The sequence below is a fragment of the Passer domesticus genome, chromosome 28 (genome assembly GCF_036417665.1).
Source record: "Passer domesticus isolate bPasDom1 chromosome 28, bPasDom1.hap1, whole genome shotgun sequence".
Lineage (NCBI taxonomy): Eukaryota > Metazoa > Chordata > Aves > Passeriformes > Passeridae > Passer > Passer domesticus.
The window spans coordinates 1,353,433-1,379,859 of NC_087501.1; the positions used below are offsets into that span (position 1 = coordinate 1,353,433).

A 26,427-nucleotide genomic window follows, 5' to 3' on the forward strand; every position below is an offset into this window, starting at 1 on the left:
TTTTTGTTTTGTTTTTTTTTTGTTTGTTTGTTTTGAGGGAAGAACGGTGATCCGTAGGAAGGAGGGATGGCACCCGGGGAGAGAAAAGAGCACCGAGCCCCGGCGGCGCTGCCGCGGCTCGCCGGCACCGGCGGGGAAGGCGGACCCGGCGGGGTTTTGGCCAGCCAAGTCTTGGGATTCGCTCTTCCCGGAGCCGATTGCACGGAGAAAGTCCCCCAGAGACGGAAAGCACCAGACTTTAGCAACAGTGATGTACAGAGAGCAACACTCGCTATTCACAGTTTGGGGTTGGTTTGTGGTTTTTTTTCCTGTTTTTTGTAATTTTTTTTTCTTTTTTTTTCTTCTGTTTTTGTCCCGTCGGCTCCTACGGAGACGCCGCCGCTGCCGCTCGCCCCGGAGGCCGTGGGCAAAGGAGCCCCAAGTCCGAGCCCGAGCGTGGCCCCCCGGCAGCGGCGTTCCCCAGCCCGGACGTGTCCTGAGGTCTCCGGCGCCAGGAGAGACGCCGGCTTTGCTCCGCGGCGGCAGAGCCGATCCCGCCAGAGGCGAGAGCCGGGCGGAGATGCGCCATCCCGGGACGGCCCGCTCGCTCGCGGGCTCCCGTTGCTGTGAGAAAGGTCTCCTCGAGCTGCAAAATTGGTATTTTTAGGTCCTTGGAATAAAAATAATTGGATGTTCAGCGTGTCCAGCTGACAGTAAAGCACACGGTCCCAGCAGCCCCCACGCGGCGGAGCTGGAGGGAGTCACCTCTTGCCTTTGAGCTGGTTTGGTGTTCAAGTTGGTTTGGATTCATGATTAGGGTGGTTTCTCAACGTTGGCTTCTCTTTCGAAGATCGGCTTCGTCGTTGTCATCGGAGTAAAAAATAAAATAAAATCAAATCCAACAAACAGGCCATTTGAAGTGGAATTAAAAACCTCTCCTTGCGAAAGGACGCTAGGAAATTCATCCGAGGCTAGATTAAAAAACATGGAGATATAAATATGAGATTACCTAAAATCATCAAACAGCATCGTTCCTCTTGGGTTTTTCACCCAAGTTTTGCTTGCTTTGCCAACTCCTCGCCGGGCGCAGCTCTCCGACGGCGTGAGCCCGCGCCGGCTCCGCTGCTCCCAAGCACACGCGTTGGGTTCGTTTCCTATGGGTTGGATTTTTTTTTTTGTTTTTTGTGGTTGTTGTGTTTCGCTTCGGTTTCGTCTATTTACTTTTGTTTTCTTCTCCCCCGCGCCCGAGGAGAAAGCACCACGAAGCAACGCCGGGCCGCGGCGCTGCCGAGGGTTGAGGTAAGATGGGGCCATGGCGGTCGCCTCGGTCTCAGATCCAGCGGCTGTAGGGGCCCGTCACCTTGGTGTAGGCGTAGGAGGACACAGTGATGGCGGAGTTGGTGGGGATTGCCACCGCCTGCCGCGTGGGGACTGAGTCCCTCCTCTCCTTGCTGGGCGCCTCGGTCGCCAACGCGCCGCCCCACTTGCGCTTCTTGGCAAAGGCTTTGGCGTCCGGCGGCAGCCCCAGACGCGCCGCCTCCTCCTGCCGGGCCCGAGCCCGCTCCGCCAGCTGCTTCACCTTGGCCTCCCACAGTGCCAGGCCGTGGTTGGGCTGGTTCAAGTTCTTGTGTTGGTAGAAGACGAGGGAGATGCGGGTGGGGTGGCAGCGGTTGGGTTTCTTCAGCGGGGTGGTGGCGTGCAGCTCGCGGCGGGCACACTCGATGAGGATGGAGCCGTGGGCGGGCGCCACGGCCACGCCGCCGATGTTCTCGTCCAGGAAGTTGTGCTCACTGTCCGACCACTCCTCTTCCTCTTCCTCCTCCTCTTCCTCCTCCTCTTCCTCTTCCTCCTTCACCGCCTTCTCCGGCAGATCCTCCTCCAGGCCAAAGGGGTCCCACGGCTTCTCCTGGCGGGGCCCTGCCGCCCCCTTCTCACCCGCCGCTGCCTCCCACGGCTTCTCCGCCAGCCCCGGGCTGGGTGCCGGTGTCCTCCGCTCCTCCACCTTCACGGAGCCCCACGGCTCCTCGGGGAAGCCGGGGAGCCCTGGCAGAGCCGAGCTGAACCCCAGCGACCCCAGCAGGCCCGGGGTGCCCGTGCCCGCCAGCGCCGTCTCCCCCAGCTTGCAGGGGCTCCACGATTTCGGCAGCAAGCCCGAGCCGTGCGCCGCCGCCGCCGTCTCTCCAGCCAGGACGTTGGACCACTGCTTCTCCGGCGGCGGCAAGCGCACGGCGGCATCGAAGGCGCTCAGCTTCTCCCGCCCGCCCGAGCCCGGCGCCAGCGCGCTCCACGAGCCCTCAGCCGTGCTAGTCCTCTCGGGGGAAGCCGTGCCCTGGGGAGCCTTGAAGGGGCTCCACCGCTGCTCCGGCGCTGTGCCGTGCGCGGGGACGGCCGGCAGCGTTAAACCAGCGCCGGGCACGGCCGCAGCGCTGGGAAGGGGCTCGATGGCAGGCGGGGGGTCGGGGGGCTCCTGCTTGATGGGCCTGCTGCCAAAACAGTTCTGTGCAAACGCCGGTGCCTCCTCCGAGCCCGAGCTAGTCCTGTGCGCCCCGGGCGCTGCCGCCGCCGCTTTCTGCTGGCTGGCGTAGCGGTTGGCTCGCTCGTAGGTGCGCTGGTGATGGTTTTTGCTCCGCACGCTGTGCGGGATGGGCTCGGGGAAATTGGTGTTCCCGTAGCTGTGGTTGAGGTTCTCCTGCAGCGCCGAGACGTCGGGCTTCTTCTCGTAGCCGTTGCTGACCCAGCTGCTCCCGCTCCTCTCGGGCGCCCCGTAATTGAGAAACTGCGAGGGGAACACGTGGTTGCTGGAAAAGCCGTAATACCCGAAGGAGGGAAGCGCGAACTTGGAGTGAAACCCGTTCACGGAAGGCAGATTGGGCTGTGCATAGTAGGAATGGTAAGAGTAAACACTGTTCATGCTGTACGGGTCGGAGGGCCGGCAGCTGCCCAGCACCGAGTAGCTCTCCACCACGGCGTTGCCGTTGTACTTGAAGGCGTTGTAATGGCTCTGGGGTTCCACCTTGATGGAAGGTTTCAGCGGCTGCGGGGCTATCCCGCCTTTCAACGCCATACCTGTGGGACAGCACACACAGCCCCCGTGACCTGCCGGCCGAGGGAGCCACCGGAGGGGAACCAGGACCCCAAAACAGTTGGCCAGACTCAGAAATCCCATGGTGATAGGTTTGCCAGCCTGCTGCAGAGGCTGGCATCACCTGCCATCAGCTGGCGCACCGACATCGATTCGCACCTTCGTGAAAACCCAGGTGGCACAGAGATGCCATCCAGCACCACAACACAGCGGCCCAAAAACATCCCCAGCCACACCCCCACCCCCTCACGCGCTTTCCGGGCGGCTCGGGGTGGCAGGACCTCACCTCTGCCCCCGTTACCTGCATTTGGCTGGAGCGTGGGGAGCTCCAGCGCTTCCTGCTTGATCTTCTCTGGTGTCATCAGCTTCTCTTTCTGCAGCTTCTTCCTCTCGGCAGCAGCTCTCCTGGCCTCCAGCTGCCGCTGCCGGCAGGACTTGGCGGGCTCGGGCAGCTTGCGGACCTCGCGGGGGAAGGACGTGAGCACCTGGATGGCCCCGCTGCCCACCTTGGCGTTTTGGTTCTCCTCACTGCCAAACTCATCTGTGCTGGACATCTTGTAGAGGGGGAGGACGTGCAGCTGCTCATCTTCAGGAATTTTCCCCACCACACGATTGTCTTCCTTCGTCAGCGTGCAGACCTGGCCAGAGCACGTGCTGTCAGTGGGATGCTGGTGGATGTGGCCCGTGCTGGACGAGCCAAACCTCACACTTCTTCCCCACACTGATGTGAAGCCACACCAGCCTGGCATCCCCCCAGCCTGCTCTGGTCCCCAGCTGGTATTTGGAAACCTCCCATGGGGTTTGGGTTGGACAAAAGGAGATGCTGGTCCCTGTTAGACCTGAGCAGCTCATGTGAGGTGCGCCCACACCAAACACCTGGAGTCACGAGGGTGGGACTGGGGATGGAGCCTCTCAAAAAGGAGCACCCCAAATTAGGGGGGAGCACCCCGAAAAGCCCTGCCAGGTGCCTGCTTACCACGGTGCAGCCGTTGTAGAGGTTGTGCTGGTCCTTGTGAGCATGAGCACAGAAGTCCATGCACGCCGTCACCCCCGAGAACGGCCTCCCCTCCTTCAAGCCCAGCCGGCAGTCGATGGCTACATCCTCATTGGTGACCTGTGGAAGGAGGAGCTGGTTACCCAAAATCCCCCAACAGCACCACCCCACACCCACTCCAGCTGTGTGCCAAGGGCTGGGGTGAGCAGGACCTGGTTTTGGTAGGCTTGCGGCGCCAGCCTCTTGTAAAGCGGAGCAACCTCGGTGGCCAAGTCCTGAAAGCTTCTCCGGAGCAGCTCTTCCTGTGGAAGGGAAAAGAGGAGGATGTTACCGAGGGGTTTTGGCAGCAGGGATGGAATTGGGGACAGAGCCCACAGACACCACACAGCAGCCAACCCTTGCCACGATATCCACCACGGCACCAACCCTTGCCACGATATCCACCACGGCACGAAGCATGTGGTTTAAATTCCTCGTGAGGATTTGGCCGTTCAAGCTCCAGCCTCTCTGTCTTCTGGGATTTCTACAGAGAATGGCATTCGTGCCACCTTTCCTTTCCTCATCTCTCGCCCATAAAAAACCCCACAAGGAATCCTATTTTCAGAGTCCTGACAGGAAAGGAGCTCCAAACCACTACCCCGGCGGCGCTGCCCCGCTCCACCTCCATCACCCACCTCTTTGGGGTTGTCTCCCACCAGCCTGAACTTGCGGGGAGTTTTGCTGCGGGCGTATTTGCAGCCGTTGAAGTACATGCTCCAGGAGCAGCCGAAGGAGAAGGAAGCTCCGCAGGTGTTGGGGTCCTTGCCTTGGCACGCGCAGGTCCGGCTGGGTGGGGACATGGGGTGGGAGCGTCAGCCGCCGGTGCCGCGCGGTGACGGCAGCTCTGGGAACGGGAGGGAGCCCCGCATCCCATTCCCACGCCCTGTTCCCGTACCCCGTTCCCATACCTAATTCCCCTACCCTATTCCCACATCCCATACCCTGCTCCTGTACCCCATTCCCGTACCCTGTTTCCACACTCCATATCCCGTACCCCGTATCCTGTTCCCACATCTCCTTCCCACACCCCGTTCCTGCACCCCATATCCCACACCACATTCCTATACCCCATTCCTGTACCTCATTTCCACACCCCATACCCACATCTCTTTCCCATACCCCCTTCCCACACCCTGTATGTTGTACTCCATATCCTGTACTCCATACCCCATACCCCATTCCTACACTCCATTCCTGTACCTCATCTCCCGTACGCCGTTCCCGTACCCCATATTCCGTACCCGTTCCTGTACCCCACATCCCATGCCCCATATCCTGTACCCGTTCCCGTACCCCATATCCTGTACCCCATTCCCATACCCCATATCCCGTACCCCACATCCTGTACCCGTTCCCACCCTGCCTCCCCACCCGGGGCGCTGCCGGTGGGACTCACTCGTCGTTGAGGCCGCAGCGGCGGCTGGTGGGGTTGCCGTACTTGGTGAGGGTGTCGGTGAGCTCCTGGTAGAGCGTGTCCCCCAGTGTGCGGGGGATGCCCTCCCAGGCCAGGATGAGGATGATGATGACGGCGTTCTGGCAGTGGTGGCCGGCGCGGTGCCGCACCAGGCACAGCAGCTTCTCCTCCTGGTTGTGTCTGCGGATCACCTGCGAACCAGAGGGGCCGGGTCAGACCTCATGGGATGGGGAGTCCCACAAGTCCTGGGGTGCCCTGAGCTGGCTGTGCCAGAAGGAGCTGCTGGCACTGGACACACCATTCCCTGGTGCCGGGTGTGGGGAGCCCCAAGGGGTTTCCCTGGGGGTGGATGTGAGTGAGGTTCCTTCAATTCCTTCTAGCCATAAATCCAGCATCCCTCCCCTGGCCATGGTGGAGCTGCAGCTCTGCTGGGTGGGAGATTCAGACTCCAAACCCCCTCCTCATCCTCCTCACCCTGCTCCCTACAGCTCCCACTGGGTTCTGCTGGGTGGGAGATGATCCCTCACCACAGGGACCTGCTGGTGGCCAGGCACAGAGGGGACAAGCCCGGGGACGAGAGGCACTCACCCACTTGGCGATGGGGCAGCCCCGGGAGCTCTTGCCCTCCTTGCCCGTGTAGATGACCTTCTCGATGCGGATGGCCTTGCCCTTCTCACCGTACCTGCCGGGGCACAGCCGTCAGCCCCACAGCCACACACAGTCCCACTCACCTTCACGGGCCCCTCAGGAGCCCCCAGGCACCCTCAGGAGCCCCCAGGCACCCTCACAAATCCCCACTCCCCTGACAGGACCCCACGCACCCTCTCAAGCACTCCTCTCAACAGGACCCCAGTCACTCTCCCAAGTTCCCACTCCCCTGACAGGACCCCAGCCACTCTCCCCACTCCCCTGACAGGACCCCAGTCACTCTCCCCACTCCCCTGACAGGACCCCAGCCCCGTGAGGGGCTCTCACCTCTCCTCCATGAGCTCCCGGATGGAGGCCACGGTGGGCCCCGAGCCCAGGTGGGTGTAATAGGGCCCCTCATCCTTCTCCACGATTTGCTCTGCAGAGACAGGAGGGGAACAGAGATTTGGGGTTTGCACCCTGGCCAGCTGCCCTGAAGGATTCCAAACACTCAAATCCCCTCAAACCGAGCAGTTCTGCACCAAAAATCAAGGGTTTGTTAACAGCAGCTCCTCATTCCCTGCTCTGGAGGATCCTGCCAGCACTGAAACGCTGCTGGAGAACCCTCACCCATTGATATCCACCCCTTTTTGGGACCCAAAACCCCCTGAGGAGCCACAGCCCTTGGAAGCAGCCTGGCACTGACCACAGCTCCATCCAGGGAATCTGGTCTGACCGCTGCAGCTCTGCTGGGTGGGAGATTCAGATCCCAAACCCCCTCCTCACCCTGCTCCCACCCAAGGTTCCTGTCCAGGACCTCTCACGGGCACCAGCCCAGCTGGATGCTGCCATCATGGGATGATTTTGGGAGCAGGAAGCTCTTCCAGCCTGCTTTAGGCTTTCCCAGAGGATTTGGGGGTGCTCACGGGATGCCCTGAGCTGGCTGAGCCCGTGCCAGGAAAGAGCTGCTGCATGGGGAAGGGTTTGGGCTGCAGGGGAAGGATTTGGGCTGTGGGAGAAGGGTTTGGGCTGTGGGAGAAGGGTTTGGGCTGTGGGAAAAGGGTTTGGGCTGTGGGAGAAGGGTTTGGGCTGTGGGAGAAGGGTTTGGGCTGTGGGAGAAGGGTTTGGGCTGTGGGAGAAGGATTTAGGCTATGGGAGAAGAATTCAGGCTACAGGAAAAGGGTTTGGGCTATGGGAGAAGGATTTGGACTACAGGAGGATCTTGGGGGTTGCAAGGAGAGGATCCAGGGGCTGCAAGGAAAGGATCCTGGAGCTACAGGAGTTGGATGCTGGAGCTGCAGGAGGATCCTGGGGCATCAAGAGGAGGATCCTGGGGCTGCAGGAGAAGGACACTGGGACACAGCCCTGCACACAGCAAACCCCCAGGGGCTTTCAGGGCATGAAGGAGCCGGGGTGGGAAGTGATGGATGCCCCAAGCAGCCCCAGCACACGGGGATGCTCCAAAACCACCAGCTGGGATGTGGCCTGCACCACGGCCAGGGCTGGTTTGTCTTTGCATCCCTCTGCTCTCACCACCCTGATTTTCATTCCCATCATGTCCAGCTGGCCGCGAGCCAGGCTGAGGAGAAAGCCAGGCTCAGCTGGGCTGCAGCTGTCCAGACAGGGATCAATATGGGATGCTTGGAAAAAGCTCATTTTGTTACAGCCTCCAACAGCTCCCGCGCCCAATAAAGCACCGAGCCCTCTCCTGCTGCATTTCTTTCTTCCACAGCTTTTCCTTGAGAAAACAGAGAAGGGCAAGGGGGGGAATCCCCCCTCTCACAGCCCCTAAACAAATCTTTTCCTGGCAAACTCTGAGGATGGGTTTGAGTGGCTTCAGGAAAGCTTTCCCTCCTCTCCATGGAGTTTGGGCTCATTCCTGCTGCCATTCACGAACAAATAAATAAAAAATCACAAGCCCCACTGATAAAGTGCAGCCTGTGCTTAGCCCAGGGCATCCCCTCCCAGCACTGGGGGGGTTGTTTTTCCAGCTGGATGCCCCCAAATCCTCACCCTGCTGCTCCCAGGCCAGCACACATGTCCACTCTAAATTTTGGGGAGGGAATATCCAGCTCCCCACGCTCGGATGGAGGTGGACTGGAAGGACTGGGCAGGAATTCTCTAGCACTTGCTGCAAAGTCTAACAAATGCCAAAATAACCACAAAAAAACACACAAATCCAAGAGTTTGGTGATTTTTCAAGGCACCCTGGTGGGACTGGCCAGTGAACAAGGCAGCATCCCAGCAGCAAGTATTTCTCCAGTGATAAGCACAAGCATCAAACCAAAGTCTGGGTTACTCAAAGCACCCTGAACCAGCTAATTTGGCTGAAAACAGCAGAAATAAGCAGGTGAGAGGGAGTTTAGGTGGGTATGGACACTGGGAGCACCATGGATTCAGGGGATTCAGCTGGTTAAGGTTAAATAGGAGAAAAACCCAAGAGCTCTTTGGTTTTGCTGCTCATCCAACCCCCAGCCCCAGCCCAGCCAGTGACACCAGTGCCACCCCCGTGGTGACACAGCCATTTCCATCCAACCTTAAAAACAAGAGAGGAGAAGAGAAAGCAAAAGGGAGCTCCACAGCACCAGGGTTTCACCACGTGAGGGCCTTTCCTCCCCACAAATCGGGGCTTTGCTGATGCCATCCTTCCGTTACCTTCCCAAGTCAACCCCACCCTGCACAGCCACCTCTGCCACCCTCCCCAGCTCGGCTGCTGGCTCACCAACGCAGTCACAGGTGGGGAATTCCGCCTGTGCCCTCTTGGCAGGGGTGTCCAGGAGGCTTTTGGTCGGCGTGTCCAGGTATTTCAGCGGAGACTCCAAGAAGCCGCTCAGGGTGGGCGTCAGCGGCACCTCGTCCTTGGTGGGCGTTCTGTCGACGTCGTCCACGTCTGGGTTTTGGCTTTCCTCAGAGTAAAAACACGTGGTAGACACCACGGTGATAGCACCAGAAGACTCGATTTTGATCTGTTTGGGGGAGCGGGCAGTGAAGGGTGGCTCTGACAGCGGCCCCTTCCCTGGAGAGACGCTTTTGGGTCCGGCTTGGGGAGCGCTGCCGGGAGCCGGGGCGGCGGTGGCCGCGGTGCTGGCCGCGGTGGGGGACCCTTGCGGGGCTGGTGCTGGCCCCCCCGGCAGCTCGGCAGCCCCGGCGGCGAGCGGGGCAGGCGTCTCGGGGGGCGGCAGGTTGAAATTCTCCCCAAACTCGGCTTCAAATTGTCGGATGAGCTCTTCCAACTTGTCATCCACCATGATGGGAGCCGAGCTGGCCGGCGGCGGGGCAGCTTCCTCCGAGCCAGTTGAGCCCGCCGGCGCCGAGTGAATGTGGGGGCCCCCCCCGGGGGCACCCCTTTCCTGAGAGTCGGGAGCCGGGGGGACGCCGTCCGGGGGGTTTGGTGGCGGGGGGCATGCGGCGGGCTGGGGTAGTGCAAGAGGCTGGTGCGGGAAGGCCGGCGGCGGCGGCGGCTCCGTTTGCATCTCTTCGGCGGGGGGTTCGGCGGGGGGCTCGGCGGGCGCCCGAAACCCCTCCAGGCTGATCTGCCAGAGGGGAGGGAAGAGCGGCTGCGAGTCCTTCTGCTTGGCCTTCTTGATCTGCACTTGCTTGCGGAGAGGTTTGGCCGGCGGGGGCTTTTCGGGCGGCGTTTTCTTCTTCTTCTCTTTGGGCTGCTTTTCCAAGGGCTTGGGGGGCGCGGCGGGGGCGCCGGGAGCCCACCAGCCGCTCGGCCGGTCCGGGGGTGTTGGTGCCGCCGCCGCCAGGCTTTGCTCGAGGAAGAGGCTGCGCTTGTGGTGGAGATGCTGCTGCAGGACCAGCTGTGTCTTCTTGTGCAGGTCAGGCTCCTGCGGTGCTGGCACGCGGGGGCCGCCCGGTGCTTCTTTGCTGGGTGCTCGCTCGGGGGGCTCTGTTTTGGGAGCTGTCACTTTGCCGGCCGTCGCTTCGGGTCTCTTGAAAGCCGCCTTGATGTAGTCGTCAGCATTCCCCAGCAGCTGCTCCAGCTCGGCCATGGGGTCTCCAGCCCCCGCTGCCCCCTCGGCCTCCAGCCCCCACGGGGCCGCGAAGTTCCCCCGCGGAGGTGCCGCGCCGAAAAATGGCTCAGGTGCTGCTCCCGGCTCGGGCGGGTACCGGGGCTCGTCCCCTCGCTGCCACGCGGCCCCCGGCGGGCCGAGGGGGCCGGGGCCGAAGGGGACGGCGGCGGGCGGCGGCAGCGGGGGCTGCCCATCGCCCGCGGGCTGGGGCAGGGCGGCCGACAGCTGCGTCAGGGCTTCGATGGCTATGGCGGTCTGCAGGCTGATGTTCTTCTCCTTGGCGATGGTCAACGCGCTCTGGGAAAAGGGGAGGCCGTCGGGAGGGCACGGCTCGGCAGCCTCAGGCACCGGCTGGGGGTCGATAGCACCTTCAGGGGGAGGAGGCGGGGGGATGGCGGCGGCGCGGGGACGAGGTGACGCCAGCTCTTCTCCAAGAGCCGTCTTGATCTTCTGCTCCAGCCATTCCAGGTAGTCGGGGCACTCGGGGCCGTCGCAGTTGCAGTTGGGGGGCTTCACACCGTGCTTGGCCAACGCCAGGGCGGCCTTGAGGGCGTGCAGGTCCTCTCCTCGGGGCACCCCGTCCGCCGTGCCCAGCCCGCCCCGGCTCATCTCCGAGTCGAACTTCTCGTAGAGCAGCGACGGCGAGCCCGGCGGAGGGAGCCGGTACGAGGAAACGGCTTCGGCCACCGCGGAGAAGGCCACCAGGTTCCGGACGTCTTCCAGGTGGACTTTGCCAGTGGTGGGCGGCTGGCCCGGCGACCACCCGCTGGGCTCCATCAGCACGGTACCCCCCGCCTCCGGCCGGCCCCCATTCACCAGGCTGAGCCCGCTGCCCTCCTTCAGCCGCCTTTCTTCCACATAATTAATTGGCCCTTCTTCCATTTGGCTTCTGCTGGGTCCATCAACCGCGCTGCCCGCCGAACCTGTCTGTGAGGAGGGACAGAGAAGAGACATGAGCATCTCCACGTGCCCCAACCCTAATTCTTCCCTTCTGTTTTCTTTAGTTCCCCTTTCCCCATCTCATTTTGTGACCGGGGGGATGAAGACGCAGATGAGCCACGCGAGGAAGTGCCACCGGCAAAGCCACGCGGGTTCTGCCCGGCTTGGCTGGGAGGACAGCCACTTTCCACCGTGCCACCCACGTCCCCACCCCGCCGCCCGCTTTCGAAATCACTCACGGGACCGTTTGGGATTTCCACCACCCGCCCAGGGCGCCACGCACGCGGTGGGACAGGCAGGGTGTCCCTGGCTGCGGTGGCACGGTTTGCCCGCACTGAAGGAAGCAGCACAAGGAGGAGAGGGGGGTTTTGGAGCCGTGCCAGGAGCGAACATCCCGGCCGGGAGCAGCCGTCCTTCGCCGGGGGCCGCGGCACGGCAGGAAGCCGCCGAGTTGGCCACGCCGGTGCCAGGGGCTGTTTCACCTCAAATAACCCGGCGTCTGTATCAACACACACACCAAACACACCCGGCCGCGCCAGCGCCGGCTGGTGGCACCAGGGGAGCCCAGCACTGGGTAAGACCCTCCAAGGGGGTCTGCCAGGGATGGAGGGGGTCTCTGTGCTGCTGTCCCACCTCGGCACTGGGGATTTCGGTGCTGGCAGCGCATCGAGCCGTTTGCTGATAAGCACGGGGAGCTTCCGGCAAGCTAAAAATACAGCAGAGTTCACTGGAAAAACCATGCCAAAGCAAGCAGAGGCTGTGGGCAGAGCTTCCTGCCCCTGGACGGGGCCGCCAGCAGCCCGTGGGAAGGATCCGCAGCTCAGATTGGGGAGAGCCGAAATACAGAGTTAAATACAGAGTTAAATACAGAGTTAAATACAAAGTTATGGCTCTGGGTGCTCAAAGTGTCCCTGTGTGGCTCCTTTAACCTTTCAGGCACCACGGCTTCGGCGCAGAGTCCTTCACCCTTGGCGGTGAGAGCGTGAGCAGAGCCACGCTGCAGAGATAAGAACGAACGCTGCAGAGATAAGAACGGCTGCTGACTCCGGCGAAACCTCGCAGGAACCACTCCCAGCACGACTCTTTCCAAAAAAAACCCCTTTTCCCCCGCGCAGAAATCCCCCAGGGCAGCACAGTGCCGGCATCACCCCGTGATGTTTTCTGAGGGTGTTCAGAGGGGCTCCGGTGCCTTGGGGGAGACGGGACCGGTCCGGCAGGTCCGGGGAGAAAGCGCAGCCGGGCAGGGTGGGGACAGCACGCCTCCGCTCTCCTTTGCAAACCCAGCAGGGAACGGCCTCGCCCGTCCTTCCTCCTCCTCCTCCTGCCCAGCCAAAGGGGAGATAACCGCCCCGAGCTCCCCCTCTCAGGGGCTGCGGGGACACCCGGTGCCCCAAGGCTCGCCAGCCCAGGGAAATGACACAAACCTGTTCTGCTCCGCGTGGGGAGCGGCCCCAAGGGTTTGCCCAGGGGAGAACCTGCTGGGAAAAGGGCAGGGGAAGCCCCAGAAATGAGCCGCAGGGCCAGGGAGGCACCTTGGGCTGCTCCAGCCCGTAAACTGGGTTAGGGAACCGGGCTGGGAATGCAGGAAAATAGTTCATCGTGTGAACTGAGGGAAGGAGCAAACATCCCCCGCTGCTCCTAAAGGGTTAACCCGAAAGCCACAACCTTCCCCAGTTCAGTGGAGGGAAAACTTCACACACACATATACCTATATATACATTAAAAACCAAATTTTTTCCTGGCTGTCCCATCCAGCTCCTTTTGATCCTGGCCCTGCTGGCTGGGGGATGTTAAGACCCCGCAGCTTCTCCCCAAAAATCGATCCTCCCTCCCCATCCCCAGGCACTCCCCGCAGCAATCTCCCCTCGCTGCCTTGGCACCAATTCCTCCGCCCTCAGCTTATTTTCCTCGGAAAAAGTTCTGCCTGCCCAAAGCTCCCGGACCTCCTTCCATTCACCCCGAGAAAGGATAAAAGCTGGGGAGGCGAGGAAATAAATTAAAATAAAGAGAAAACCAAGCGATATGGTCGGGGTTAACCCGGCTGCTCCTGCACATCCCCCTCTGCATCCTCCGGGCGCTACAAAAGGGGAAAAAAATCCCCGTGAGCACAACAACTTTAAAAAAACAATCCGTTTTCCCTCCCTCTTTAAATCCCCCCCAGTTTAAATGCCTTAAACAGAAGGAAGAGAGAGGGAAAAAAAAAAAAAAAGTCAAGCACACACAGGCTGAGCCCGGCTTGGAGCGGTTCCAGCCTGGGCTGCGCTCCCTGGGAACAGCCCGGAGCCGCTCGGACGCGGCGAGCGCGGCTGCGGGGCCCGGGACGCGGCTGCGGGGCTCGGGGCGGGCCCGGGACGCCTCCGGCCCGGCGGCACTTACGGGGGCAGGGCCGGGAGGCGGCACCGGCACCGTGCGGGGCAGGAAAGAGCGAGCGGGGCCCCGGGAGCCCCGGCCCTCCCCGCCCCCCGCCAGAGCAGCTGCGGGAGCCATGAGCGCCGGCGCCGCGCGCACGTACGGACCGGCGGACGGACAGACAGACGGACAGAAGGAGGAGAAGGAGGGATGGATGGATGGATGGATGGATGGATGGATGGATGGATGGATGGATGGATGGATGGATGGATGGAGGGATGATGGATGGATGATGGATGCATCCATCCATCCACCATCCATCCATCCATCCATCCATCCATCCATCCATCCATCCATCCATCCCTCCTTCTCCTCCTTCTGTCCGTCTGTCTGTCCGTCCGCCGGTCCGTACGTGCGCGCGGCGTTTGTCAAAGTTTGTCAAACCCCTTGGCAGGAGCAAAACGGGTCAGGCGCCGCAGAGAACGGAGCACACACACAGCCTGGTGCCATCCCATGCAAAAACCACACGATTTGAATAAAAGTGGAGAATCTGGGGGCAGAGGAAGCTCGGTGGCAATGCTGAGCCCTTTCACCGGCACCGGGGTGGCTCTGGGGGCACCTGGGTGGCTCTGGGGGCACCGGGGTGGCTCTGAGGACACCGGGGTGGCTCTGGGGACACTGGGGTGGCTCTGGGGACACTGGGGTGGCTCTGGGGTGGCTCTGAGGACACCCGGGTGGCTCTGGGGGCACCGGGGTGGCTCTGGGGACACCGTGAGCCAGGGCTGCAGCGAGGGCACGGCCCGGAGGTCAGCGGGAGCCGCTGCCAGCCGGCGGCACGGGCCGGCCAAGAGGAGCTTTGGCTGCCGGCCCCGCTGCGGTGGAGCCCGGCCAGCCCCGGCGCTCGGATTGTGGTTTTCCTCCTCTGGCACCCACCCCGGGGATCCTCCTCCGTTGGGATGGTGGCTTTGGGGCACGGCCGGGGGAAGCCCTGAGCGCTGCAGACACGACAATAACAACCCCAGGGCTGTGCCAGGGACGGGAACGCTGCTGGGATCACACCGGACAGGAGGAGGAGGAAGGGGAGGAGGCAGAGGAAGGAGAACAGGGGGGTGGAAGGAGAACGTGGGGAAGGAGATTAAGGCAAAGAGGAAGGCGATGAGGGGAAGGAGATGAAGGGAAAGGAGAAGCAGGAGGCAGGCCGCAGAGGAGCAGGTGACCTCAATCCAACTTGTCACCCCTGAGAAGGGGAATTCAAGGAAATGTGGGAAGGCGGAGTGCCGAGCGAGGGCAGGGAGAGCCCGGGGTCCCCCCGGGGTCCCCCCCGGCCCGCCGGGGTGCCCGCCGCGGTCCCGCCCCTCTCCCGCCCTGCTTCCCGAGCTGTTCCGTGGCCCTGGCTGACCCCGGCTGAGCCGCTCCTGTCCTCGTTTAGCCCCGAGAAAAGCCGGAGTAGCCGAGGGAGCTGAGCTGATTTCCCCACGGGAAGCACGGCTCTGCTCTGCTCCAGTCCCAGGAGCGCTTCTGGAGACCCCCATGGGCACGGCCCTTCCCACACAGCCACCACTGCACCCCCTTTTCCTCCTCCTTTAGGGGTATGACCAGCTGGAATGTGGTATAGTCCCACTCCCCATCCCACCAGTACCAGGGGCTTCTGAGGGAGATGGAGGGTTTTTTTCAAGGTGGAAAAAAAGATTTGTTCCCACCTCCAACGACCTCGTTTCCTCCAGGAAAAGTGTTTTCCCTTTTGGAAGGGATGTTTGAGGTGGGGATGTTCGGGGTCAGGATGGCTGGGGAATGGAAGGAATGCTCAAGAGTGGGGATGCTTGGGGTTGGGGTGTTTGGGGTGAGGATTTTGGGGTCAGGAATGCTCAGCAAGGGGATGTTCGAGGCAGGAATGCTTAGGGTTGGAATGTTTGGGGGGGGATGCTCGGGGTGAAGATGATTGGGGTCAGGACACTTGGGGCAGGGACATTCAAAGAAGGGACACTCAGGGCAGGAAAACTCGGAGCAGGAGCACAGAGCAGGGACACGGAGAAGGGACACTCGGAGCAGGACACCCGGCACAGGGGCACTCGGGGATGCTCCCAGCGGCCGCTCCCAGCAGAGCAGCTTTTGGGGAGCCACGGCGGGTGCTCCCAGCACTCTGTGCCCTCCCAGCGCGGCGCCGAGCCCAGCCGGGAGCCGCCAGCTGGCGCGGGCACGGGGGAAGGCTTGGCACGGCACAGCTGCCGGCCCCGGCCAGGAGCCGAGCTCTTGAAAAGGGAAAAAAAAGGAGGGGAAAAAAATGAAAACCACCCCACGGGACTATTTTTGTTTCTCGAAGCGGTTTTTTCCTTAAACACAGCTGGCTGCCCTCGTGCCGGCTCCCAGATTGGCAGCGGGGCTGGCTCGGCAAGGCTGAACCACCGTGCCTGCTCCGAGCCGGGGAAGGGAAAGCAGGGATGGAGAGCAGGGGAAAGGAAGGGAGAAGGGAAAGGGGAAGGGGAGGAGGCACAGGAAGGGAAAGAGGAAGAGGGAAGTGCAAGGAGAATATGGGGCAGGAGATGAAGGCAAAGAGGAAGGAGATGAGAGGAAGGAGATGAAGGAGGAAGGAAAGGGGAAGGAGAAGGGAAAGAAGGGGATGGGGAATGAAGGGAATGAAGAGAAATGGGGAGAAAGGTGAAAAAGGGAAGGAAGGGGAAAAAGGAATGGGAGAAAGGGGACGGGCAAGGAGGGGAAGGGGGGATAGAAAAGGAAGATGGGGATGGGGAGGAAGGGAAACAAGGGAAAGAATGGGAAGGGGGATAGGAGGAAGGAGGCAGGGACAGGGAAGGATGAGGACAGACATGGGAAGGAAGTGGAAGCACACGAGCTGTGTGGGGAAGGCCTGAGGGCTCTCCTCACCTGCCACCTGGTCCAGCTGCACTTCCCATCCCACTCCAGCCCAATTTCACAGTATTCCCCACAGGACAAGGCTCCGTCCCCTCCCAGCCCCTCCAGCCCCCCGTGGGGGCATTCCCATCCCTCCAATCCCTTTGGTGAAATCAGGGGGAAAAGCCAGATTTGGATGAGTGAGGAGGAAAGGTTTCCCACAGCCACACTGACCAAACTGCACCCCGGTTTCCAAGGCTTGGAACAGAGAAGGAATCCCTGCACCCTCCTTGTCCCCAGGTGCAAGTCAGGGATGTGCCAGCCTGCACCCATGGGTGCTCACCTCCCCTCCAGGTCATCCCCATGCTGTCATACCTGGGGGATGCTGCCGTGCCCCCCCTCCCTGGGGCTCCTCACACCACGCACAGCCCGACCTTCGGCAGAGGAGGAGGAGGAAGAGGAGGAGGAGGAGAACCACGTGTGCCGCCGCCCTCCCACCTGGCAAGCACGGGCAGGTCGCTGGCGCGACGGCCGGCGGGCAGGAGCCGGGAGATGAGTGGGAGCCGGGCCCTGCCCCGCCTGGCAGCCGGGAAAACGCCTCCCCTGCCAAACCCGCAGCTGGTTTCGCCGCCACGGCCCGCTCCCCGTGGGGAACAGCATCTCTGGCAGGCAGGAGACGCTGCCCCTTCAGATGAAATCCCTTTCCCCAAGCTGGAGGAAGGCGCACGGGGAGGAAAAATGTGTTGGCAGCACGGCACCAGCAAAGTGCAGCACGCTGTACAAAGAAATCCCTTTTTCTACCCAAAAATTTCAAGCTCTCCCGCTATCGCGGCGGCTCCCGGGGGCTGGGGCCGCTGAGTCAGCGCGGGCTCTGCTGAGTCACCGGGGCCACCTCAGCCATGAGCTCAGCGCGGGGGTTTGGCATCTCCACTGCCGGGCCCCCAGGAGTCTCCTGCCAACATTTTGGGGTCTCGGCAGCTCCTTCTCAGCCATCCCCAGAACCGCAGCGATCGGCGTCGCCGCAAACACGACGCCACAGAAACACGACCAGCAAAGGGTGAGGACGCCGGGGCAGCCGGTGACGTTCCAACCCTTCCCACCCTCCGACCACGCCGTGGTCCTCGCCAAAAACACCTCACCGCAGACCACCCACGGTGGGATGGCAGCCACCCTCGCCCTCCCCATCCTGCTCGCCAAAAGAGGAAACGGGAACGGTGAAAGGACAGCAAAATGAAATCTGGTTTTGCCTTTTTTTTTTCTTTTCCCCCCCTCGCTGGGGTCAGCAGCACCAAGGGGGGGAAGACGCCAAACGGTGAAAGAGCGGCAAAATGAAATGTGGTTTTGCCTCTTTTCCCCCACCTTGCTGGGGTCAGCAGCAGCACGGGGGAACGCCGGAGCCGGGGCTGATGACTCACGGGGAAGGAAGGAGGGGGAAGCGGCGCGTGCACGGGGCCGTGGTGTTTGTAAACCTAAAAAAAGCCATGTGCGGGCAGGCAGCGTGCTCGGCCCGCCAGCCTCGGGGAGGCGGGGAGATCCAGGGGCAGGCGTGATCCCAGTGGGATCCCAGTGGGATCCCAGGGAGATCCAGGGGCAGGCGTGATCCCAGTGAGATCCCAGTGGGATCCCAGAGGGATCCAGGGGCAGGCGTGGTCCCAGTGGGATCCCAGTGGGATCCAGGGGCAGGCGTGATCCCAGTGGGATCCCAGTGGGATCCCAGGGAGATCCAGGGGCAGGCGTGGTCCCAGTGGGATCCCAGTGGGATCCAGGGGGGATCAGGAAGATCCAAGGGCAGGTGGCGTGATCCCAGTGCGATCCCAGTGTGATCCCAGTGGGATCCAGGGGGAGCAGAGAGATCCAGGGGCAGGCGTGATCCCAGTGGGATCCCAGTGGGATCCCAGGGAGATCCAGGGGCAGGCGTGATCCCAGTGGGATCCCAGTGGGATCCCAGTGGGATCCAGGGGGAGCAGGGAGATCCAAGGGCAGGTGTGATCCCAGTGGGATCCCAGTGCTGTCCCAGTGGGATCCCAGTGTGATCCAGAGGGCAGGCGTGCTCCCAGGGTGATCCCAACGTGATCCCGAGGGCAATCCAGAGGGCAGATAGGATGCTCCCAGTGCACTCCCAGTGCTCCCAAGCTGGCACAGGCTGCTCCCAGCGTGCTCCCACACCAACCATCCCAACCAGGGAGGTTTACGGCACAGCTGGGAGAAGCCGGCACTGCCACCAGGACTGGTGCAGCCAGGGGGTTAATTAAGTGCCGGGCCTTTAATTGCAACGGCGTTAATTGGTGCGGGTTTAGGCGCCTGAGCTTTAACTGCAGTGGCTTCAAAATGGCCTCAAGTGCAGAGGCTTTAATTGCAACACCAGTGGGTTCCTTTGGAGCCCCTCACTCATCCTGCCCCAGCTCTGGAGCCCCTCACTCATCTGCCTCACCTCTGGAGCCCCTCACTCGTCCTGCCTCACCTCTGGAGCCCCTCACTCATCCTGCCCCACCTCTGGAGCCCCTCACTCGTCCTGCCCCACCTCTGGAGCCCCTCACTCATCTGCCCCACCTCTGGAGCCCCTCACTCATCCTGCCCCACCTCTGGAGCCCCTCACTCATCTGCCCCACCTCTGGAGCCCCTCGCTCATCCTGCCCCACATTTCCTGCCCCATCCCAGCTCCTGGGATGTTTCTCCATCCTTTCCAGCCAGCCTGAGAAGCAGAGCAGACAGTGCCACCAGCCCTGAGGTGACAAACCCTCCGGCCACCCCATGGCTGACAACTGCAGCATTTACAACTTGCTCCAAAATCAATTTCTTTTTTTTTAACAGCATTTTCAGGGCTCAGGGTGGTTCAGGTTTTTTTTTCCCCTCGTTTGGCTGCGATGGGAACTGCAGGCTCAGGAGCTCGTGGTCCCCAGCTCCCCCCTTCGACAGCAAAATCTCATTTAATCAAAAGATGCGGCGACTGGATGTGCAGAAGCACTTGGCTCTCGCTCTCTTTTTCTCCCCTTAAGAACTGCCATTTTAGCTGTAGCAAACAAACACGCTGCATTGTCCCCGGCTCCCTCCGACAGCCCTGCCAATCCCAGCCCAGGAAAAGGGGATTTTGGCCCGGGGACAGAGGAGCAGAGGGCTGAGCCGGGCGTGCAGGGCTGGCAGAGGTGTGGCGGGCAGATGTGCAGCGGGGACGGGGCCCATCGCAGCTGTTTCACCTCCAGCCTCTTCCCGTTTCATTGCATCTCCCCTTGGACGCCGGCCCGGGGAGCGGGGGATAAATAAAAAAAGCTCTTTCATCCCCAGAAACGGTCTGGCACCCTTCTACACAGAGCTGACAGCAGCGAGATGAAAGCGCTGGCACGGGAGGGAGCAGGGGGTGTCCCCAGGGGGGTCTGGGGGCATCTCCCTCGTGCACAGTGGGGACAGCGAGGGGACAGGGACGCTGGGTTTGGTGCTGGCCCCTTGAGGGGACACCCTGAGCACACACGGAGAGAGGGACACGGCAGGGACAGGGAATGGGGACCCCAGTGCCACAGGGACAGCTGGCACGTGCTGGGACCGAGGACCCCAATGTCACAGGAACAAGGGAGCCCAGCACACCAGGAAGGGACCCCAGGGGGATGGGGATGGGGACAAGGGAGCCCTGTCCATGCAGGGAAGGGACCCCAGGGTAACGGGAATGGGGACAAGGGACCCTGCACAGGCAGGGAAGGGATCAGGAATGCCAGCTGCAGGAGCAGGGAGCCAAGCGTGCACAGGAGGGGGACAAGGGACACCGCTGCCATAGGGATGGGGACACTGGCACACACAAACAGGGAACCAGGGATGCAGCACGAATAGGGACTGGGAGATTCCCACAGGGAGCCCCAGGGCTGTGGGGACAGGGACACACACTGCCACGGGGACAGGGCACCCTGGCACACACGGGCCGGGGACGGAGCACGCCCATGTCACACGGATGGGAACCGGGGATCCGGGAATGGGAACACTGGAACGTGCAGGAAGGAGTCTGAATATCCCAAAGGCACGGAGAGAGGGAGCAGGCACCCCAGCACACACAGAGAGGGCACCAGGGACCCCAGGAGGACAAGAACTGGGGACTGCAGCGTGTGCAGGAAGGGGATTGGGGTCTTTGATGCCATGGGGACAAGGACTGGGGACTGCAGCACATGCAGAACCACGACCAAGGACCCTGGCGCCATGGGGACAAGGAGTGGGGACCCCAGTGCCATGGGGACAGCTCACCCCCAGTGTGCCAGCACCAGGGACACCCCAGCAAGGCCTTTTTGGGACACAGACCCGAAGCACAACCACATGTCCCTGAGCCATCGTGCCACCACTTTGCCATCCCCATTCCCAGCTGGGCCAGCAAAGCCCCTCAAAGGACAGGCCAGAACGCTAGGGGCCCCACCAGAGCCACCTTGCCCCCTTAATTACCTTCCAGAAAGAGTCCATGTCGGGCAACCCGAAAAACAAACCTCGTCCCGGCTAACGAGGAGCCAAAGGCCAAGAGCGGGGCTCCTTTATGGGGCCACCACAACAACCTGGAGGACTCTGCCCAGCCCTTCCCAGCATGATGCAACCTCGGGGCTCACCGCATCCCACCGCCCCGGCACCTGCCGGCGGCTCTAGCGAGGATTTCTGATTTTTGGGGTTTTTTTTTTTGGTTTTTTTTTTTGCACGGCATCCGGAGGCAGCTCCGGCGTTGGCGGGCGCACGCGCCGGCCGCGAGATGCCAAGCAGCATCCCCGTCCCCTGCCGAAAGCACGTGCTGCCAAAAAAGCCGCTCACCGCCGGCTCCCAACTCCGGTTTTTGGCAACGCTGACCTCGGCGACGTCCCCTGGAGCCACCAGCACCCGCTGGGGATGTGGGACAAGCGAAGTGCCGGGATAACCAAAATCACCGCCTGGGCGGGTGGGTGGGACCCCCCTGAGCAGGAGCAGCTGGTTTTTCTGCCCACCACCGTGACGGGAAGCGGGGGGTGCCCGCGCCGGACCCGGGGACTTCGTCACGGCGAGGGATGACAGCTGCCACCGGCGCGGGTGACGTCACGGTGACGTCACGGCGGGGAGCCTCATCGCCCTTGTTCGCATCACCCCCCCCCCCCCCCCCGCCGCACCTCTGAGCTCAGCACATTTCGGGGCACGGCCGGGAGGGGTTGATGGAAATAATGGTTAATAAAGGAGAAAAAGCACACGGGGGAATAGCGATATGGGGGGGCGAGAATGGGGGGGGGGGGGGTGCACCTTTATCGCCCTCCCGCCCCTATCCGCCACCCCCACCTTCCCCCCCCCCCCCCACCACGAAGCGATGCTGGAGGGAAATTAAAGGGATAAAAGAAGGAAAACAGCCCCAAATCGGGGGCGGGGGCGCGGGGCCCTCCCCAGGCCCCGCCGCTTTGTCCTCTCGGCCCCGCGGGGCCGCCAGCACCGCGGGGGGGGGGGGGGTCTTTAACCTCCCCCGCACCGCCCCGCAAGCCCAAGGAGAGATTGGGGTTTTTTGGGGGGATTTGGGGGGGTGGAAGGGGAGTGTTTTGGAGCGGGGAAGGGGTGCGCTTACCTCGCCGCTGCCCCCGCGCTGCCCCGCAGCCCCCGCCGGCCCCGCACGGCTCCGGCCCTCAGGAGGAAGCCATCTTGTCTCCCTCTCCTCCGCGCTCCCTCACCGCCGCCCCGCTGCAGCCGGGGGGGGGAACGAGCGCCGCATCCCTGCTCCCCCCCCTCTCCTCCTCCTCCTCCTCTTCTTCTCCCCTCCTTCCTCCTCCTCCTCCTTCCTCCTCCTTCTTCTTCCTCCTCCTCCTCCTTTCCCCCCCCACGCGCAGCCCCCCCCCCTTTCCCCCACGCAGTGGCACCGCCCGCCCGCTCCCTGCGCTGCGCAGGAGCGGGCCATGAGGGGGACGCGGGGGGGGACGCGGGGGGATGTGGGGGACACCAGGGGGACATGAGAGGGGACAAGAGAGGGGACATAGGAGGGGGACATGAGAGGGGACACGGGGGTGGGCATGAGTGGGACATGAGAGGACATGAAGGGGACACAGAGGGGGACATGAGAGGGGACACGATGGGGACACGGAGGGGACATGAGAGGGGACATGAGAGGGGACACAGAGAGGACATGAGGGGGGACATGAGAGGGACATGAGGAGGACATGGGGGGACATGAGGGGGACATGAGAGGGGACATGAGAAGGGACATTGGGGGGACATGAGAAGGGACATGAGAGCGGACACAGAGGGGACACGGGGGGACATGAGGGGGAACATGAAGGGGACATGAGAGGGGACACGAGAGGGACATGAGGGGGACATGGGGGGACATGAGTGGGATATGAGAGGACATGAGAAGGGACATGAGAGGGGACACAGAGGGGACACGGGGGGACATGAGGGGGAACATGAAGGGGACATGAGAGGGGACACGAGAAGGACATGAGGGGGACATGGGGGGACATGAGTGGGATATGAGAGGACATGAGAAGGGACATGAGAGGGGACACAGAGGGGACACGGGGGGACATGAGGGGGAACATGAAGGGGACAGGGGGATGGACATGAGGGGGGACATGAGAGGGGACACAGAGGGGACATGAGGGGGACACGGGAGGACATGAAGGGGACACGGCGGGGGACACAAGGGGATGTGGGGACACGAGGGAGGTGCAGGTGGCACACAAGGGGGACGCGGACAAGGACACAGCCACGCGATCCCCAACCCCAAAATGGGGTCACGGGACCCCCAAACCACGCTCTTTGTGTCACTGTCCCCCAGGGAACTGCGGCAGGGGTGGGAGCAGCCAAAAACCCCAAACGCAGCCGGGGCAGCCCCAAAAAAGCTCTTTACACCCAACCCCAATATCCTCCTGCCATTAAACCCCCGAGAACATCATTAATTGTTAATTTGGGTGCGTTAATTGGGGAACATTGGTCATTTGGCTTGGATAAACCTGAGTCCAGGCTTGGATAAATCTCAGTCCAGGCTTAGATAAACCCAAGTCAAGAGCTGGATTAACCCAAGTCCAGGTTTGGATTAACCCGAGACCAGGCTTGGATAAACCTGAGTCCAGGCTTGGATAAATCCAAATCCAAATCCAGGTTTGGATAAACCCGAGTCAAGGCTTGGATTAACCCGAGTCCAGGTTTAGATAAACCTGAGTCCAGGCTTGGATAAACTTGAGTCTAGGCTTGGATAAGCTTGGATTAACCCAAGTCCAGGGCTGGTTCCTGCTGGGAATGGGGATTTCTGTGGGGTTTATTTAGGATTTATCACCCAAACTCATTTAGGGGATCTCGTTTGGGGGATGAACGGGAATTCCCAACACCGGGAATGCTCTTGAGCTGCCCCTCATCCCATCCCCGGTGGTTTTGGGGCCGTGGTGTGCCCGTCCCTGCTGGGAATGGGGTTTTCTGTGGGGTTTTATTTAGGATTTGCTCCCCGGAGCTGAAGGGGTCGGCCCGGAGCATCCTCCCCTCGGCCCGCGCTAACGAGCGGCTTCCCAAGACGCTGATTAGTTATGCAAATGAGCGGGAAAGCCACCCCGGGAAGGCAGGAGAGGGTCTGAGAGCTCAGCCTCGCCCTGTGCCACCCTCCTCCTCCTCTTCCTCCCTCGGGATGGGGAAAAAGCTGGAAATGAGCCCCGGGGGGACAGAGGAGCCGCAGCGGGGCTGCCCGAGCCGGAGGAACTGGTGAAACTGGTGGGACTGGTGCTGGGAGAGACTCCGGGCCGTGGGAACCGCGGCACGCCCGGCCCGGGCCACCGGCACCAAGGGAACGTCCCAAAAAATCCTCTTTTTCCCCCAAAAATCCGCCTGGAAAAGCGCCGCGGACGAACAAACGCTGGGGTTTCGGGTTCTTGCAGCAAGGGCAAAGTCCTCGCCCTGCCCCGCCGAGCCACCCGTGCCAAGGTCCGTGCCAAGATCCGTGCCAACCCGTGCCAGCCTCCCACGAGGGAAAAACCCCGCGATTCACCTCAAAAGCGCCCAAAAAAAAGCGCAAAGCAGCACCGGATTTGGGGTTTTTAGAGGGGGAAAAGCAGCGAGATCAACGCCGGGCAGACGTTTGTCCCTCCCGGGCAGATGTTTGTCCCTCCCGGGTGGGGACCCCCAGCTGGAGCAGCTCTCCCCCTTTTTTATTTTTTGCGTGGGCACAAAATGTGAAATCGCGGTTCCACCCCGGGCACGGCGCTGCCTTCCCCTCCCTTGGCACCCCCTCGTTTTTGGGGGGCCCCCGGGCAGCGTTTTGGGAGAAATCCCCGGGAATTCGGCTCAAAGTTGGGTTTTGTTCCGCCCGTCCCGCGGCGCTGCTTTGGGGATGCCCCGGGGACGAGCTGAAATTTTTATTTTTTTATTTTTTTGGGGGTGTGTTTAAGGCACCCAAGTGGCCTTTAAGGCAGCAGAAAGTCCCATTTCCCACGGAAATACCCTTAAAAAAAACCCCACAAACCCAACCACCGAGGGGGGGGCTTTCCCTGCCCACCCCCCCAGCCCCCTCCGAGCGGCGCGGCCGTGACAAAGGGGTCACAAATCCCCCCAAAAAGCGGGCACGACGGGGGGCTCGGGGGAGCCGGGGGTCGCTCACCTCCCTGCCGAGCCTCTCCGTCTCCATCCCGGGGGGGGGGGGGCAGCGTCACATTTGGGGGCTCCCCCCGGCCGGGGGGGGCGGCTGGCCCGGGCTGCCCGAGCCCCCGGCCCGGCGACAGCGACATGGCGGGGTCACCGCGACCCCCGGCGCGGGGACACCGCCGCTTTCTGGGGGACAGAGCCGCGGGTCACCCCGAGTTTTAATCCCCAGCTCGGGGGGGGGGCGGCCCCGCTGTCTCCCCACCCCTCCCGCCCCACACCCCCCCCAAAAACCGGGGTGCTGCCTCGCCGCCTTCAATCCCACCCCTCCTTTCTTCCACCCCCGTTTTCCTTTTCTCTCTTTCCTATTTTTTCCCCCCCTTTTTTTTCCTCCTTCCCCCCCCCCCCCCCCCCCAACCTCAACTCCGCGCAACTTCCCAACTTCAGCCGGCAACTTTCCGCCTCCCCCAAACCCCCGAATTTCCACCAAAAAAAATGGATTTACCGGCAAAACCACCCAAAGCAGGGGTTCGCCCGCTGTGTCCCGAGGGGTCCGGCGGGGCCGGGCGCGCTGCCGGCGGCGGGGGGCGGCGGGGACCCCGGGGGTGTCGCCGGTGCCCCGGGGGGAGCCGCGGAGCCGCCGCACGCCGCTGCCGCCGCCGCCGCTCTGCAGCTCCTTTGTTCTGCAGCGCCCGCTCGGGGGGACCCGCCGGCAGCACGGGGGGCTCCGGGCCCGCGCGGGGTAACCGGGAACCGGCAGGGGGGGAGAGCCGGGGGACCGGGAGGGGAGAGCCCGGGGGGGAACGGGAGAACCCCGGGGGAACGGGGGGAACGGGGGGAATGGGGGGTGGGAGAATCCCGGGGGGAACGGGGGCTCCGGGCCCTCGCGGGGTAATGGGGAACGGGAGGGGGGACCCCGGGGGGAAACCGGCAGGGGAGAGCCCGGGGGAACCGGGAGAAAGGGGAGAACCCCGGGGGAACGGGGGAAATGGGGAGAAAGAGGGGTGGGAGAATCACGGGGGGAACGGGGAGAACTGGGATAATGGGGATAATGGGGAGGGGGCGAGCCCCGGGGGGAACGGGGGCTCCGGGCCCTCGCGGGGAACCGGGGAATGGGAGGGGGGACCCCGGGGGGAACCGGCAGGGGAGAGCCCGGGGGGAACGGGAGAACCCCGGGGGAACGGGGATAATGGGGAGGGGGCGAGCCCCGGGGGGAACGGGGGCACCGACAGGGGGGAACCCCGGGGGGAACGGGAGGAACAGGGAGGGGGGGACCCCCGGGGGGAACGGGGATAATGGGGATAATGGGGAGGGGGAGAACCCCTGAGGGAACGGGGAGAAAGAGGGGTGGGAGAATCACAGGGGGCTCGGGGGGAACTGGGATAATGGGGAGGGGGCGAGCCCCGGGGGGAACGGGGGGAACGGGAGAACCTCGGGGGGAACGGGGATGGGGAGAGCCCCGGGGGGAACGGGGAAAACCTCGGGAGTAACGGGGGGAGCGGGGATAATGGGGAGGGGGCGATCCCGGGGGCTCGGGGGTAACGGGGAGCAAGGGGGGGTGGGCGCTGAGTGGGGTTCCGTTGCTGTGGGGTCGCTGAGCCCAGCC

At 62.6% G+C, this 26,427-nt stretch overlaps 1 protein-coding gene across 3 annotated transcripts; it reads right to left on the reverse strand.

Annotated features, from left to right (window-relative positions):
- TET3 (tet methylcytosine dioxygenase 3) lies at positions 1–25,457 on the reverse strand. 3 transcript variants are annotated; one of them, XM_064400197.1, is made up of 10 exons: positions 25,327–25,457; positions 8,858–11,081; positions 6,484–6,574; positions 6,097–6,190; positions 5,491–5,699; positions 4,730–4,880; positions 4,268–4,357; positions 4,038–4,175; positions 3,363–3,699; positions 1–3,045 (listed from the first exon to the last, which is right to left on the reverse strand). In XM_064400197.1, the coding sequence occupies exons 2-10, from the start codon at positions 11,034–11,036 to the stop codon at positions 1,310–1,312; spliced, it is 5,025 nt and encodes a 1,674-aa protein (XP_064256267.1). In that variant the 5' UTR covers positions 11,037–11,081; positions 25,327–25,457; the 3' UTR covers positions 1–1,309. The 3 variants fall into 3 exon arrangements, with proteins under 3 accessions (XP_064256267.1, XP_064256266.1, XP_064256265.1); XM_064400196.1 differs by lacking the exon at positions 25,327–25,457 and adding an exon at positions 21,829–21,993; XM_064400195.1 differs by lacking the exon at positions 25,327–25,457 and adding an exon at positions 20,706–20,999.
- Between the last annotated feature and the right edge of the window lie 970 nt (positions 25,458–26,427).